General features: G+C 40.4%; 2 protein-coding genes across 5 annotated transcripts; one reads left to right on the top strand and one right to left on the bottom strand.

Moving 5' to 3' along the window:
* The first annotated feature begins 308 nt into the window (after positions 1-308).
* Positions 309-5849, top strand: LOC111266566 (annexin A5). 3 transcript variants are annotated; one of them, XM_022844158.2, is made up of 5 exons: positions 309-1213; positions 1505-1669; positions 2289-2527; positions 2698-2913; positions 3232-5849. In XM_022844158.2, the coding sequence occupies exons 1-4, from the start codon at positions 671-673 to the stop codon at positions 2873-2875; spliced, it is 1125 nt and encodes a 374-aa protein (XP_022699893.1). In that variant the 5' UTR covers positions 309-670; the 3' UTR covers positions 2876-2913; positions 3232-5849. The 3 variants fall into 3 exon arrangements, with proteins under 3 accessions (XP_022699893.1, XP_086827069.1, XP_022699884.1); XM_086970943.1 differs by having other exon boundaries at positions 3219-5849; XM_022844149.2 differs by lacking the exon at positions 3232-5849 and having other exon boundaries at positions 311-1213; positions 2698-3195.
* A 57-nt stretch (positions 5850-5906) lies between these two features.
* On the bottom strand, positions 5907-7514 carry LOC111266473 (uncharacterized). Of its 2 annotated transcripts, none has more exons than XM_086970931.1 (3): positions 7391-7514; positions 6851-7058; positions 5907-6478 (listed from the first exon to the last, which is right to left on the bottom strand). In XM_086970931.1, exons 2-3 carry the CDS (start codon positions 7028-7030, stop codon positions 6218-6220), a joined length of 441 nt encoding a protein of 146 aa, XP_086827057.1. In that variant the 5' UTR covers positions 7031-7058; positions 7391-7514; the 3' UTR covers positions 5907-6217. The 2 variants fall into 2 exon arrangements, with proteins under 2 accessions (XP_086827057.1, XP_086827058.1); XM_086970932.1 differs by having other exon boundaries at positions 6851-7080; positions 7391-7497.
* Between the last annotated feature and the right edge of the window lie 5393 nt (positions 7515-12907).

Raw genomic sequence — 12907 nt, 5'->3', positions numbered from 1 at the left:
TAAATGTCACTATGCAAAATCTTAAACGATCATTGAACATATACCAGGTGATATGAAGATTCATAGGTTATTGGGTAAAAGATATCTAAATAAAGAAAGACCAATACTGTTGCATTTCAACAATCATACGATTATATAGTAAAAGCTTCCCTTAACGCTTTCAATCAAATTAGGCATGCGTTCCGCACGTATCTATAATACCAAGAAAATGCATTTAGTTGGTCTATCGATAGGGATCAGGTCTTACTTGTCGTTTGGTTTATAAACCGCAAAATTTCTTATTTTAAAACATAAACTAAGCGAATAATTGAATTAGTTTGCATTTATGATATTCTGCCTACGTAATTAAATGCTTCTTGGAGCTGCTTGGTATAGGGTTGCGATATATATATGGCTTCCATGTGGGTGCCTTGGTAGCTGATTATTTGAAAATTATGGGCATAGTTACGGCCGATTGGAACGAAATTATGTGTGGCTCGATGCAGTTGGGCATACCTAATTTTTCTGGTAAACGAAGTTCACTCTACAGAAGTCTGAAGCGTATTATTTTACGAATATACCAAGGACAGTGCCTGTCTTCGTCGGGAGTTGGGTAGACGTTGAAGTATATGACTATTCTAAGTTCTAATAAGTTTAGGAGAACCTAGATCCTCGTCTACCAGCAAGTAGAATGGCTTCGGGAGACGTTAGCATGCAAAAAGGAAAATCTAAGGACCCTAATAATGAAGAACCATGTCGATCGACAAGGTTTCCAGGGATCTCGCAGTTGCTGCGATCACCCATGGATCACTATTCCGATCATAGCCGAGCATCTGTCGTAGATTTCCCTTCGAAGAAAATCCAGGATGCCAGTCAGGTCCAGCGCCTACTTAGCGTACCTGATACCGATGGGGATGAACTCCTGCAATTGCTGTGCCGCCGCAGCACTGAGCAACGGATGGAAATTAACTGCGAGTTCAAGAAGCTTTTCGAGAGCGATATCTCTGCCGAAATTAAACGTGCTATACCGAAAGACTCGGAGCTTCGACGCCTACTGCTATTCCTCGTTACGCCAAACGACGAGTATCTTGCCCAAGAGCTGTGGGATGCACTCTGCGATGCTAAAAACGTGGATCTGCGTACCATTATTGGAATTATGGGTACCCACAAATGGCAAGATCTACAAAAGATCCGTTGTGCGTACTTCCGACGCTTCCAGCGATCTCTTGAGAAGGTGGGAAATCTAGTAAACGTACAGCAGGAGCGTTCTTATCGAATAAGATGTATTATAAATGGTAGTGTCATTGAAACAGGTCGTTGTGAGCTAAGACCATTGCCATCTTGTGCTCTTGACGAAGCGGTAACTAAGATTAGTAGAGCAAAAGTGATTTTTTTAGTAGTAGTAGTAGTAGTTGTTGTGAATTTACCCAGTTCACGTTAATAGAATCTACATTATACATGTCGAGGCTTCCGCATGCAGTTTTAAATTTATCCCGTCGAATAACTGAGCCATCTTTTTCCTTAGGATCTGGTCCGCGTCAAAAATCCTTTGCGCTGCGGACTTCTTCACATACTAAGAAATGAAGTTGATAATAGGCCTGTGGACATGAATAAGACGAAAAAACACTCAGCTTTTTTGGGCAGAAGCACAATTGAACGAGGTGAAGAAACCACGAAAGTTTTCATGCAGGTATGTCTGCATCAGTTGAAGACGATCCCTTTTTTTAGGGCAGTTAACTTACGCAAGAGAGAAACTGTCGAAGAACCCAGTTACCGGCGTAAGCTGTAGTCATTAATACTGCGAAAGTTTGTATTTGCAGCCATGATATATGCAATACTGAGAGCTTTTTAGCGTTAAAAAATCAGTAACGTGTTGGTTGGATGTGTAACTGTAATTAATGTAAGTATTGTTATTGATGTACGTAATTATTCTCGATTTTTTCATGTTTTTACCAGTATGCTCACTTATGTTCAAAATGTGAAGACCCGCTTTTTGCTAACACTTAGCAGCTCCTTATTGCTATCGTGACTATCTACTATTACTAAGGTCAACGTACACACAAGAGAAAATGATACGTTTCCCAGCGTAAGGCTAGAAAATCAAGATACCGAATTTACGCCACAATATTACTCGTGTATCCGCTGTTGTAACGGAGATGTGCTACAGAGAGATGCGAAAGTGGTGCCAATTTGTAGAACTTGTCAATAACATATATTTAGTTGTGTTAAGATCATAGCAACATCGTTGGTAAAGGCGTTTTCCTTTGGACATAGCGTTTATCTGCCCTAGACAACTTATCGTTTTCTAGGCTGCATGTAAGTACGGATTCGCCCACATGCGTGTTGTAGACTTAGCGCGGCAAAAGATGAACTTCGAGCCAATAGCGGACGCGGCCCAACGATTGCTAGGGGGTAATGAAGGCGCTTTGGTCGCAACGCGATTCCGGATAGCGTTGGATGAGCCTGCTTATTATGCGGAAACGCTACGGAACTCTTGTCAGGGTATGAGTACAGATCATGCGACGGTTATACGCATCGTAGCCGGGAGGTAAGGGTTTGGATGTATCTCTATTTTATATCAAATTGTCATTATAAGGGCTAGTCGGTGATGTTTGTGTAGTTTGTATCTTGTAATGGCAGCAATGAAAGAATGTTTGTCCCGGTGCACTTCCGTGCAACCATTAACTTGGGTATCATCATATGTATATTGAATTGCAGGTCTTCTATTGACATGCAAGACATCAAAGTAGCGTTTAGGAACAAGTATCACCAAACTCTGGAGCAATGGCTTCGTGGAGGCACTGTAGGATTTTACCAAGACGGCCTTGTTCGGCTCACTCATGGCAATCGAGCTGAAGTAGACAAACTTACGCTTGTGCAAAAGCCAGATTCATAGGTGTAATCCGTAAACCGTTGGATACTTGAATTTGCTGTGTGTGTATTTATCTATACAGGTTTCGGTTTTTGGTTTCTGTTTTCAAATGCTCCATATGCCCGTTTTCCTATTTCTATTGAAGATCATTTGCTCCAGGCACTACAGGAACCGGCAGTGACTATAATGAAAAGCCAGTTAGTGAAATAAAACGAAAAGCAGAATTTGTACCGTAAACATATGTAAAATAGCGTGAACCATTGTTGTGGGCAGAGGAAATATGATAAGTATAGTCGTTCTTCAAATGCGTGTAAATATATATAGTAAAAAATAAGTAATATGCTAACGTTTCCATTATTCCCACAAGGATATCAAAACAGGATCAACCTTCATCATAATTCCTGTTAGGAAAAATTTTCGAACTCACAATGAAAAAATGGCGGGAGTATGAAAAATGGAGGGAGTAAGCACCTCTGTACGATCGAGGCCAGTCTATTGGCCTTAATTTACTCACATGGCAAAGCTGCTGTTGATGTTAGATCACTGATCCAATCCCTGTAGGGGATCATTCGACGAAAATACTGTTCGTACACGACATAAATCGGTGTTTCAATATTTACACCGTTGAGCCATATGGACGACTGGCCACAGCTGCTTTCAGCGCAATGCTCTACGCTTGCTCCGATTTACACCCCAATAACACGGCTCCCGTGGCTCTCGAACTCTTTGGGGGCGCTCCAGACGAAATCGCGTGACATGCGCCGATAACTTCCGCATGCTTGCTCTCCGTCACAGTCAACTATTTACCAGCAGAGACAAGCTGCGAGTTCAATCGACAGCTTGCCCTCGCACTGGGGAATAGTGTTCAGGCAAGCTGCCGCCGCCGCCGCCTCTTCCGTCCCAGCGGTGCCGTAACTATGTCCCGCAGTCGTGTAAATTATATTGTATATGCAAAAATCACTGTGCCACTGATGTAGCCATCGGTTATAGAAACAACTGCGGAAAATCTCTAAATCATACCAGTAGAATAATAAAGCATGGTATCAGCGTCACTGAGTGATTTGGAGACGTAACCATTCGTTAACACAACCATGCACTTAATAATGCGATGTACATCTTTACAGATTTTGGAATCGACTTAGCATGATTTATTAATTTCATGTTACTTCACATTTATGAAGTGCTTGTTTTCTCCTGGTGGATGCCATTCATTTCAGTATATCGATTTGCTTTAGACTTTCTACGCCTCTTGTGAGATTGTTCTGAAAAGAAAGGTAGAAATGGCGAGAACATCTGGAAAAGGGCTACATGACGGGGTCGTTTCCTGCGTCCTTTCTATAGAACTATCTATTTCTAGATTCCGTTCGTCACGCCGAGAATTCTCACCGTTTTCCGTTTAGGTACACCCGTGCTCGTTGCTACTTTAATTCAGCTCCCCGACGAGTCAAATAGTTGACCGAACTGCCTAGTCCTCCGTTGTATGCCCCTTGATGGCATATTTGCCCCCACTCCCGCGTTGTCCATAAGTCATCGGCGTTTAACCATTACGAGCCATCCTACTATTCTATATATATATATTCTATATACAAAGAACAGCGAACCAAACTAGTCTAGTCACACAGAAGCCTCCGAGGTGAGAGTGGCGTGCTCGGGAAAACCCCCCTTCATCATCCTTCTCCAGCCTGATGAAAACCTAAATGAGCTGTCGAATACGGCACATACATCACATTCCTGATACGTAGCATGCCTCACAAGTCTCCTAAATGCAGATGACCCTAACAGACGGCTGGAGCGGTAGTCCTTCAAACAGCTTGTTGTCAAGCTGCTATCCGACAAGCCAATCGCCAACGTGCAGGGCACGGCTCTTAGAATGGAGTCTTCTGATGACGTTGAGATATAAATTGAACACGTAACTTTTAGTTGCTGAGTTGAGTATGTATATGAAGCAGATAAAGCGTGATTAACTTTAGCTCTGTTATTAGGCGTTACCTTTGCTGAACACCCTTGAATCCAGTATACTACCAATCATAAAGCGAGTATAGAACTAATAACCAGGGGTAGTAATTTAAAAAAAAGCTACTCCATTATACCTTATTATATATATAAACTTAGTACCAAAATACGGTGGGCCTCTATGTACACGGTGGGTTAGCTTATTTAAATCTTACTCTATCTATCTTCCTGTCCAAAGAGTTTCCAGGTGCGCGCGAAGGCAGCCAGCATTTCTTTCATTTATTGACTCACACTTTAATTATTATTGGTAACAGGCACACATTAAATCATTATTCGAGAAAATGCACGGTTTCACTCAAGTGTCGAACGATAAGAAAGCTGTATACAAGTGAAAAATAGTAAATTGAAGTTTCCATGAAGTAAAATTTCGGTGTCGGATTCTGATTATTCTTGTCAAATAGTACTCAGATGTTAGGATATTATGACAGCAGTAACGAGAATGGAACTGCGGTTGTAAGAACTTGCATGTCGCCCTTGTATGTGTTAAGGAAGATACACCCTATAATGACTAGCATGTAGCACAGGTTAAACTTCAGGTGAATAAATCAGAAGTTTTCGTCACGTGAGACTTCATGCTGGAATGGAATGCTGCTTAAAATCCGATGTCAAATCTGTATGTAATGGGACCGTTGTTAATTTGTGTTCGAAAGTGACGAATACGAGTGTTCGAAAATAGACATCAACGCTCTATGAGCTTCACCGACAACGTAATGGCAGCTTCTCAGATATTGAACAATCAAAATGCATTAGCACTTATCTACCGGACAACTTCGCCGTTATTTACGGCGTCTGACCCAAGTGTGATCGGGCTTTTGTTCCATTAAATGTTTGATGATCATTGAGTAACGCCGCCCATAGACATCACACACATTATAATGTTTGTTTCCTCTTTGCAGTTCTGGAGCTCACTGAAAGCCCTGTAGCCGAGCGCAAATTGCCTCTGCACATACATTAAAATAAAAAATTCTGCACATACGCATCAACACTGAAGCGAAAATCTGCCTCTTCAGTTAAATCTGCCTCTTCAGTTAAGACCATGAAGTGATTTTTAGTTTTTATAGTAATTTACTTTTTATTTAGGCTTTCGTGTTTTTTGTGCGTTACTTGAACTCATTTTTATTTTTACAATGTTTGCTTACGTTGGTTATGTAGTTTGTTACATTTTGTTGCTTTCCTTAATCCAGAACTCTATTGAAATAGTTTCTGTACGCTAAGTACTGTGGATTCAAAATAGGTATCCACACATGTTTGTTATGTCACCGTCACTCATGCGGCGGTCCAGTGATTAATGTAACGTATTATAATGGTGGTTGCAGGAAGGTCAGCTAGCCAATTCCTCGACTCAGCGCAGGTTTACTCTTTCGTTTTCTTGGTGCCATGCTGCGTTCTTCTATTGCTTGAATGAGTTTTCGTTACCGACGCCTTTGACTTTGGTGTACTCCCCTTATCGACGGTACTGTACACCTTATCTTTCATAGCGACGTACATTTTCTGCGGGCTTAGATTTTCGTTTATCTCCTTAATTTTTTCACAGGCCTGTACTCGGCTGACGACTCCAAGCATGAGGAATGGGTGTAGAAAGTAGAAGATAACATTCAGCAAGAACATAGCCAGCTTGATGGCACGACGAGTTGGGCCAGTTTCGATGGATCATTTTGCGGCAAGGGAATTTGTAGAACGGAACAAACATGGCTTGTTAGCGATGGGAATGACACTACGCTAAGCTTGTGTAAAATAAATGTACCGTCGTCCATCTCGGAAGAGATCTATCCAGCAATATTTGATACAAACGTATTGAAAAGCTGTTGACTCGGCCTTTCTAGTAGACATTCATTTGGAAACAACTGTTCATACAGGTTCTTACCCGGCGTACCACCCTAGGGCTTTTAACATTAGCATAAACTGTTTTCAATGGCTAATATGGGACACCAAAATGAGACAAAAACGAGCGAAATTCCTCTGCACCGACAATTGGCTATCATTTACCTTTTCCGAAAATCCACCACTAGGATGAATGGGCTCTACTTCGCAGAAACCTTCGAATGCAATTCGGTCGTCTTTTAGCCCAACAATCGCCTTAATAAGTCCAGAGATTAGAAGTGGCAGTAACGGCGCCAGCCAGTAGAATGGTGCTACGCAAGAGCATGTTGGGGCGCACTCCGTCATCGTTTGGGCTTCTTTATTTTCTATGTTCCTATACAACAGCAAAAGTAACCCTTAAATAATAAAGCGCATTTGCGGGGCGAAAACATCACCTTAATATCCAGCCGATTATATTCGTGAACGTTTAGAGAGACTGACCGTTTTTGCTTGCACATATGTTCGGAAAGGGTAAACGGCATTGACCACCGTTGAAGAATTGATAACGAGTGAGGAGATTTCGTCAAGTTCCTATTGGGAAATAGATATTGATGATAGATCTTTTTGACAAAGACAAATTTTTGCTAAAGCAACTTTCCGGCTCTGAATTGTTGACGTGCAAATGAGCGTCACCTTCGTTGAGACAATGAGATAAACAATGCATACCTTTTCTTTCCTGTTTATGTTTCTTAGTCAATTGGAAAATGTATCTGATAGCTTCGTTGTTGCATCTAACTAACTAGTATAGCCATGAAAGTGGTGCTGCCACAGGCGAAAAAAATTACTATCCAGTTTTATTTTGCAAGTGACGTTACATTTTTGTTTAAAATTTTATTAAAATTAAAAAAATTGTTTGGCCTAAATCGGTTGGCGCTTGGCAAGGTTACCACATGACAATGATTTTGGTTGTACTTAACGCATTAATGTCAGTACCTGTATTAATAAAGAAGCAGATGAATGTCATTAGCTGCTAGAGGGGATCAACATAAATATGTCGTTCGAAAATGGCCAATGCATGTACTCGTCGTGAGAGGTATAGGGAAATTTCGACGAGAAAATAGACGCGTGGCATTGTGGTTCTATTTTAGGGGCAATATCCTCGTTAAACTATGCAGTTCAAACACACTTCTGATGACTGTCTTATTTTTATTTTAGTGTACATTTAGCACTTGTCCTATTCGTTTTCAATAGGACGAGTTGTGAACGCCAACGTACTGCCTATACCGCTATAGCAGATACGGTACTTTGACTGCGGCTGTTTCCCTAAGGAATACTTAAATAAACATCGATACTTAAACGAAAGTTCTTATTCCTGATGGCTCAGCTTTATCCAAACTATTCTTCACAACGATTACGGCGGGGCTAAATAATTCGGGATCTAAACGCGCCGTCAGAACTGTGCGTGCTGGTGTGTTGACCGTTAGGGAACGTACATGCCCTGCATGCAGGATGCCCGTGATCGCGAGCTGCGCGGTTTGTTCACGTGTCTCGGATGCGGATCACCCCTGGTGACCTCGCAAAAGGAGCCCCTTGAGTCCGGTTCTGACGTCACTGTACCTGAAGATACGGACATGGATAACGAGTAAATTTGGTAGAATATTCGGAAAAGTTCATATGTGACAAGCAATTATAGCTAGTTGTCCTGTTTTACCGTTCGACTATCAGGTGTCATCGATTCCGTTTGGTCAGAGGCAATCACTATGTCTGAATATGCCCAGTTAAAAGTAATAGTATTGCGGATACAACAATGGCTGTTATTCTGTTTTGTGGAACAAAAGTGGCACGAATACAGATGTTATTATCCAACTATTCGCGCGGAATAGTGCGCGACAGTTGGCCAAGAAAGATTAGCTGAATGGCATGCCGAGAAATCTCTGCTTAGAGCACGCGTTGCTCATATATGAGACGCGGACTTCAAAACACCTCAACCATTACTTGGCTCAACATGGCATCTAAAGTAGCGTAAATTCATTTGAAATAAAAATGAGCACGACTTCACCGACAGGTTCTGGGCGTTACCAATAACGAATGTTTAGAAGGATGTCATAATGCCCAATATCTGAATATAACAGCGTTTTACTGAATCATTAGTTGCCTAAATGCTAGATATATCCTCAAATGCGAAGTTTAAATTTTATATAAAGTTTTAAAATACGTTTCTTAGATGAGTAGTCGCTCATAACGCGCATATCTACAAATCAGCCAACATGTAATTCAGAAACACTCTAACAGTTAATAGGGCTACCTGTTGAATTCGCTTATCTAGAGACAACTTACCCTGTACAAGCTGGTGTCCCGTGGACTCACTGCAGAGTTTTACCACGACCCGTTAGTCACTTTCGAAATATTTTTTAGTCGCTAACTTGCGGTTAATTTTTTCGTAGTAACTGTGTGTCAAACAGTATAGGTAGGTGTAAACTCGTCATATATGCGAAATACAAAAAATCAAAATTTTAATTATTAATTAAATTAAAATTTAAGATGATAACAGGTCATAGTACCAAAAACGCAAGAGCTCAAAAAGCCCAAATAATGCAAAAAAGCCTAAGAAGCTTTAAAAAAAACCATACTTTAGAGCTCATCTGGGCGACTGAATTGACAGTGGACATTTTCCTCCCTAAGATAACTGTTAACTTCTGTATCTGAAATCCAAGTGTATCACGAATGGCCTTTCCAGCCACTTTGATGACTTTTCAAGCCTCTTCGATCTGAAACCCATTAAGGATCTCACGGTTTGTCTCACGGAAATCTCTTTTAAATTTTTGGAAGCTGCGTGGAAATTAGCAATGACGTAGGCCATCGATCCAGACACAGAAGAGGATTTTTGATCCTGATTAAGGGTTCATCCAGCGCGAAGAAATAACTACGGCGTTTTAATAATATTTTAATATTATGGACTTACATTATGTTATCCTCGCATTGTAGCAATATATCTTTCACTAACCAAACTTCCTTTTGTACGCTCAGTTGAAACGGTTTTTATTCTTTGAACAACAGAGCTAAAGGAGTTAATCTAAGACTGATGAAAAACTTATAATATAAGGAAAAACGACTTCTTCACTATATCTACAAAAACCACTATCGTATTAGAGACTATTTTGACAACGTTTCATATTATTTCCACTGATTCGCGGCCTAAGAGAAATACGTGGTCTAAATTACCTAGTTAAACGTCCAGGTGGAACTTGGTTTTATTTGATTCAGTTATTCCATGGAATATCACCTTTTAGTAATCTGTCGTAAAACTAATTTAGCTTGTAATTTTCACTTACATCCCTGTGTTTAATTCAGCTGCTGTCAGTTTCCAGAATTCCGTATTATTACATAAGAACATGATGGGACAAATACGCGAGCTTAGTAGAACAGCCCTGATTCTCCTGTACGTGCAGATAACTAATAAAATTAATAAAAAAAAAAAAGTCGAAGTTCATATTATTCAATGCAAATCTCAATCGTCATGAAAATGTGCACGTACGGTTGATCCGAAAATAAAATTCATCGTGCTGCGGGCATGAAACATAAAAACAATAGACATGTTAGAATTCAAACGTTTTTGTGAGTGGCACAATATGGATGCATTAGAAATCAATGGAGTACCTCATTAAATCGTCCTCTGAAATGTATAGCCGTAACGTACTTCGGTATTAAGCTTAAAGACACGCACGTCTTTGATCGACACCTAACGTAGACACACTTTATTTCGTACTGGGAGCTATCCGCTAAACGGTGCTTAACGAAAATACAAGACGACAAAATGTGAAGATTCAATTGATCAAAACTCCGTGCGCTTATGCATATGCTTTGCTAATGTTAATAACTTACGAGGTAGTTCGTTTCTAGTTTACGTTCGTTCCGCCCGAAGACGTACAAGTTCCAGTGGTGACCACACTACGATTATTAGACGCTTGAGGGAACCTGTCTATTCTGTCAGAAGTCCGTTAAGGACTTTTGAGAAAGCGGACGACATTTAGAATATTCTAAACGTCCTACGGTTAAAAACTTTAGAACATCTAAAGTGACACTGTGTTTTTCATTAGCTCAAAAGAGTACTATCGAAGACCATAGGTACCATAAAGGAGACTAAAATGTAACGACTTCAAAGCATACAACAAACGGCGAGGTCGCTCCACTTAACGTATCGCGTAATCGAGAAGGAGAACTGAAGCTTTGTAAGATCGTACCATGCATTTTAATGTAATCAATGCATTTCCATTAAACATGATGCCGAGTACTCGGAATACCGTTGTTAAAGAAAAATGGAATACTGACAAAGCTCCGGGAACTCCGCAATCAGAACCTTTGATAGCGGCATTTTACGTGAAGGGAATGTCGCATAAGTTAAAACATCAGACGATATTGAATGCGTGGCTTTTACTCAGTCCTATTTCGGCAGATCAATTCCTGGAATTTTTTTATGCCTTGTCCTTTTTCTTAACCATCCAGAGCTATAGGAATACGGTACGCACTGCGTGCATCGTAACAACAATGTGACAATTATGTTTAACTCGTATAAAAGCAGTTAGCCAAGTGTCAAGAAAACATGGTAATAACTTAGCAAAATTACGGAACTATGAACACAAAATGGAAGCAGACAATGAAATACTTTGTCACGATAGAGTATTTTTGTAGTAAGGAAGAAATCAGAAGAGGCTTAGAAGATACATATGGAGGTTGTGTGGCTCCGAGACAGAGTGTGCACAACGGGCCACCGCCAGAGTAATACCTATAGAAACTCCAGGATCTAAAGTTGTAACAACCCAGAAAAAAATCCGAACTACGTTGAAAATAAGTTCATTTCGACGCAACTGGTGATTATTGTATATTCCGAATTTGGACTTCGTGCTGTATGTTTACAAATTCATGGTTTCCATGGCAACTTGACGGAACAAATGTTCCAAAATACTCTACGCTTATCTGTAAATTTCCGCACAATTTTTGTAACGCACCAGGTGCCATGGCGAAAAGCACTCCGATTATCGTTACGGTGTACAGCCGGAATATTGTTGTGGGATTTGATTCAATCCCAATAAGTCGAATACACTGATGTATCATTTCGTAACTGAGTCTAATAACAGCGAACCTAAAAAGGCTTCCGTGCCTTACGTGATATTATTTTGAATATTTTATAATGCATTAAATTAATCTAAGGCTTTACCTCTCGACCAATTTGTAAAGGTGGCAGAATTTGTCAAGGTGTAAAATTGTTTAGCGATGCCGAAATTATGCAGGTAGATATTCTTCATACGAATAAGCCCACAGGCGTTTGCGGCACAATGTTTTATACGCAGATGCCCGAAGACAAGCAATCTCCGACAGAAATTCGCGATACTGGTTAGTCATTAGCCAATATGATACAGGATATCTTGAAATCTGACTTATTTAGCTAGCTTAAATGTCCTGGCCCACTCGAGGGCTGCAGTATTATTTCAGCTTAAGTTTGCCCAAGCGCTTAAGGGACTCCTTGGGACTAGCTGCTGCCTTTAAAAATTGGTACTCATGCAAAAACTGTCATTGTACAACCGGATATGACGGAGTCGGCGCCTTAAACTTTGATCAGCGGCAGCCGAATGGAGATCATGATTGCATCTTGTAATGTCTGCTATTTGGTACCCACAAAGCGACAGATCAGAAGGCGTATTAACGAATGTAGATGGGTATATTTTTTTCGATTCTTCTCATCCTTACGCTATTAATATATTAGTTTGGATAATAATTTAACTATGGATGAAACCACGAGCGGAGTGTAGAGGAAACGATGTTCTTATGGGTTTCCTATCGACATTATTCGAGCTAAGGAAGGGTGCGCTCAGTCAGCTGATGACTTTCGATTTCGGGTTTCTAAACGGCATCCGCTCGAACCGGGTAGAACGAGTTGAGGGAGGCGAGATAAAAATAAACTCTAATAATAGAAAGTAATAAGCTTTTTGTTAATGTCTAGTTTGTTTTTTTTGATGCTGAACTGCGTTATGCAAGTTGTATTAATCTTATCAGATAATTGAAGTTTTGAATGCATATTGCTTGATTTACGTCTGTATCATCTATGCTTTATTTACCACTTGCTATATTTTTGAAGAGAATCGGATGGGGGTTCAGTCGGTGTCAATGGCTCTTTACTAGACCGGAGTCATTGACTCCTGCCGTGTTACACCTAAAATCTTTCCCGAATCGTGCAGTAAGACATCG

Source organism: Varroa jacobsoni, unplaced genomic scaffold, assembly GCF_002532875.2.
Source record: "Varroa jacobsoni isolate VJ856 unplaced genomic scaffold, vjacob_1.0 scaffold_118, whole genome shotgun sequence".
In the NCBI taxonomy this organism is placed as follows: domain Eukaryota; kingdom Metazoa; phylum Arthropoda; class Arachnida; order Mesostigmata; family Varroidae; genus Varroa; species Varroa jacobsoni.
Note: the sequence above shows the minus strand (reverse complement) of the source record. Positions and strands in the feature narration are given on the sequence as shown.

Excerpts from the sequence above, each read along its gene's own strand:
- LOC111266566 (XM_022844158.2), top strand. The coding sequence starts at position 671 with ATGGCTTCGGGAGACGTTAGCATGCAAAAAGGAAAATCTAAGGACCCT. Across the intron at positions 1,670-2,288 it reads CCACGAAAGTTTTCATGCAG|GCTGCATGTAAGTACGGATT; the intron begins GTATGTCTGCAT and ends ATCGTTTTCTAG. Across the intron at positions 2,528-2,697 it reads ATACGCATCGTAGCCGGGAG|GTCTTCTATTGACATGCAAG; the intron begins GTAAGGGTTTGG and ends ATTGAATTGCAG.
- LOC111266473 (XM_086970931.1), bottom strand. The coding sequence starts at position 7,030 with ATGACGGAGTGCGCCCCAACATGCTCTTGCGTAGCACCATTCTACTGG. Across the intron at positions 6,479-6,850 it reads GTGGTGGATTTTCGGAAAAG|CTGGCTATGTTCTTGCTGAA; the intron begins GTAAATGATAGC and ends CGTGCCATCAAG.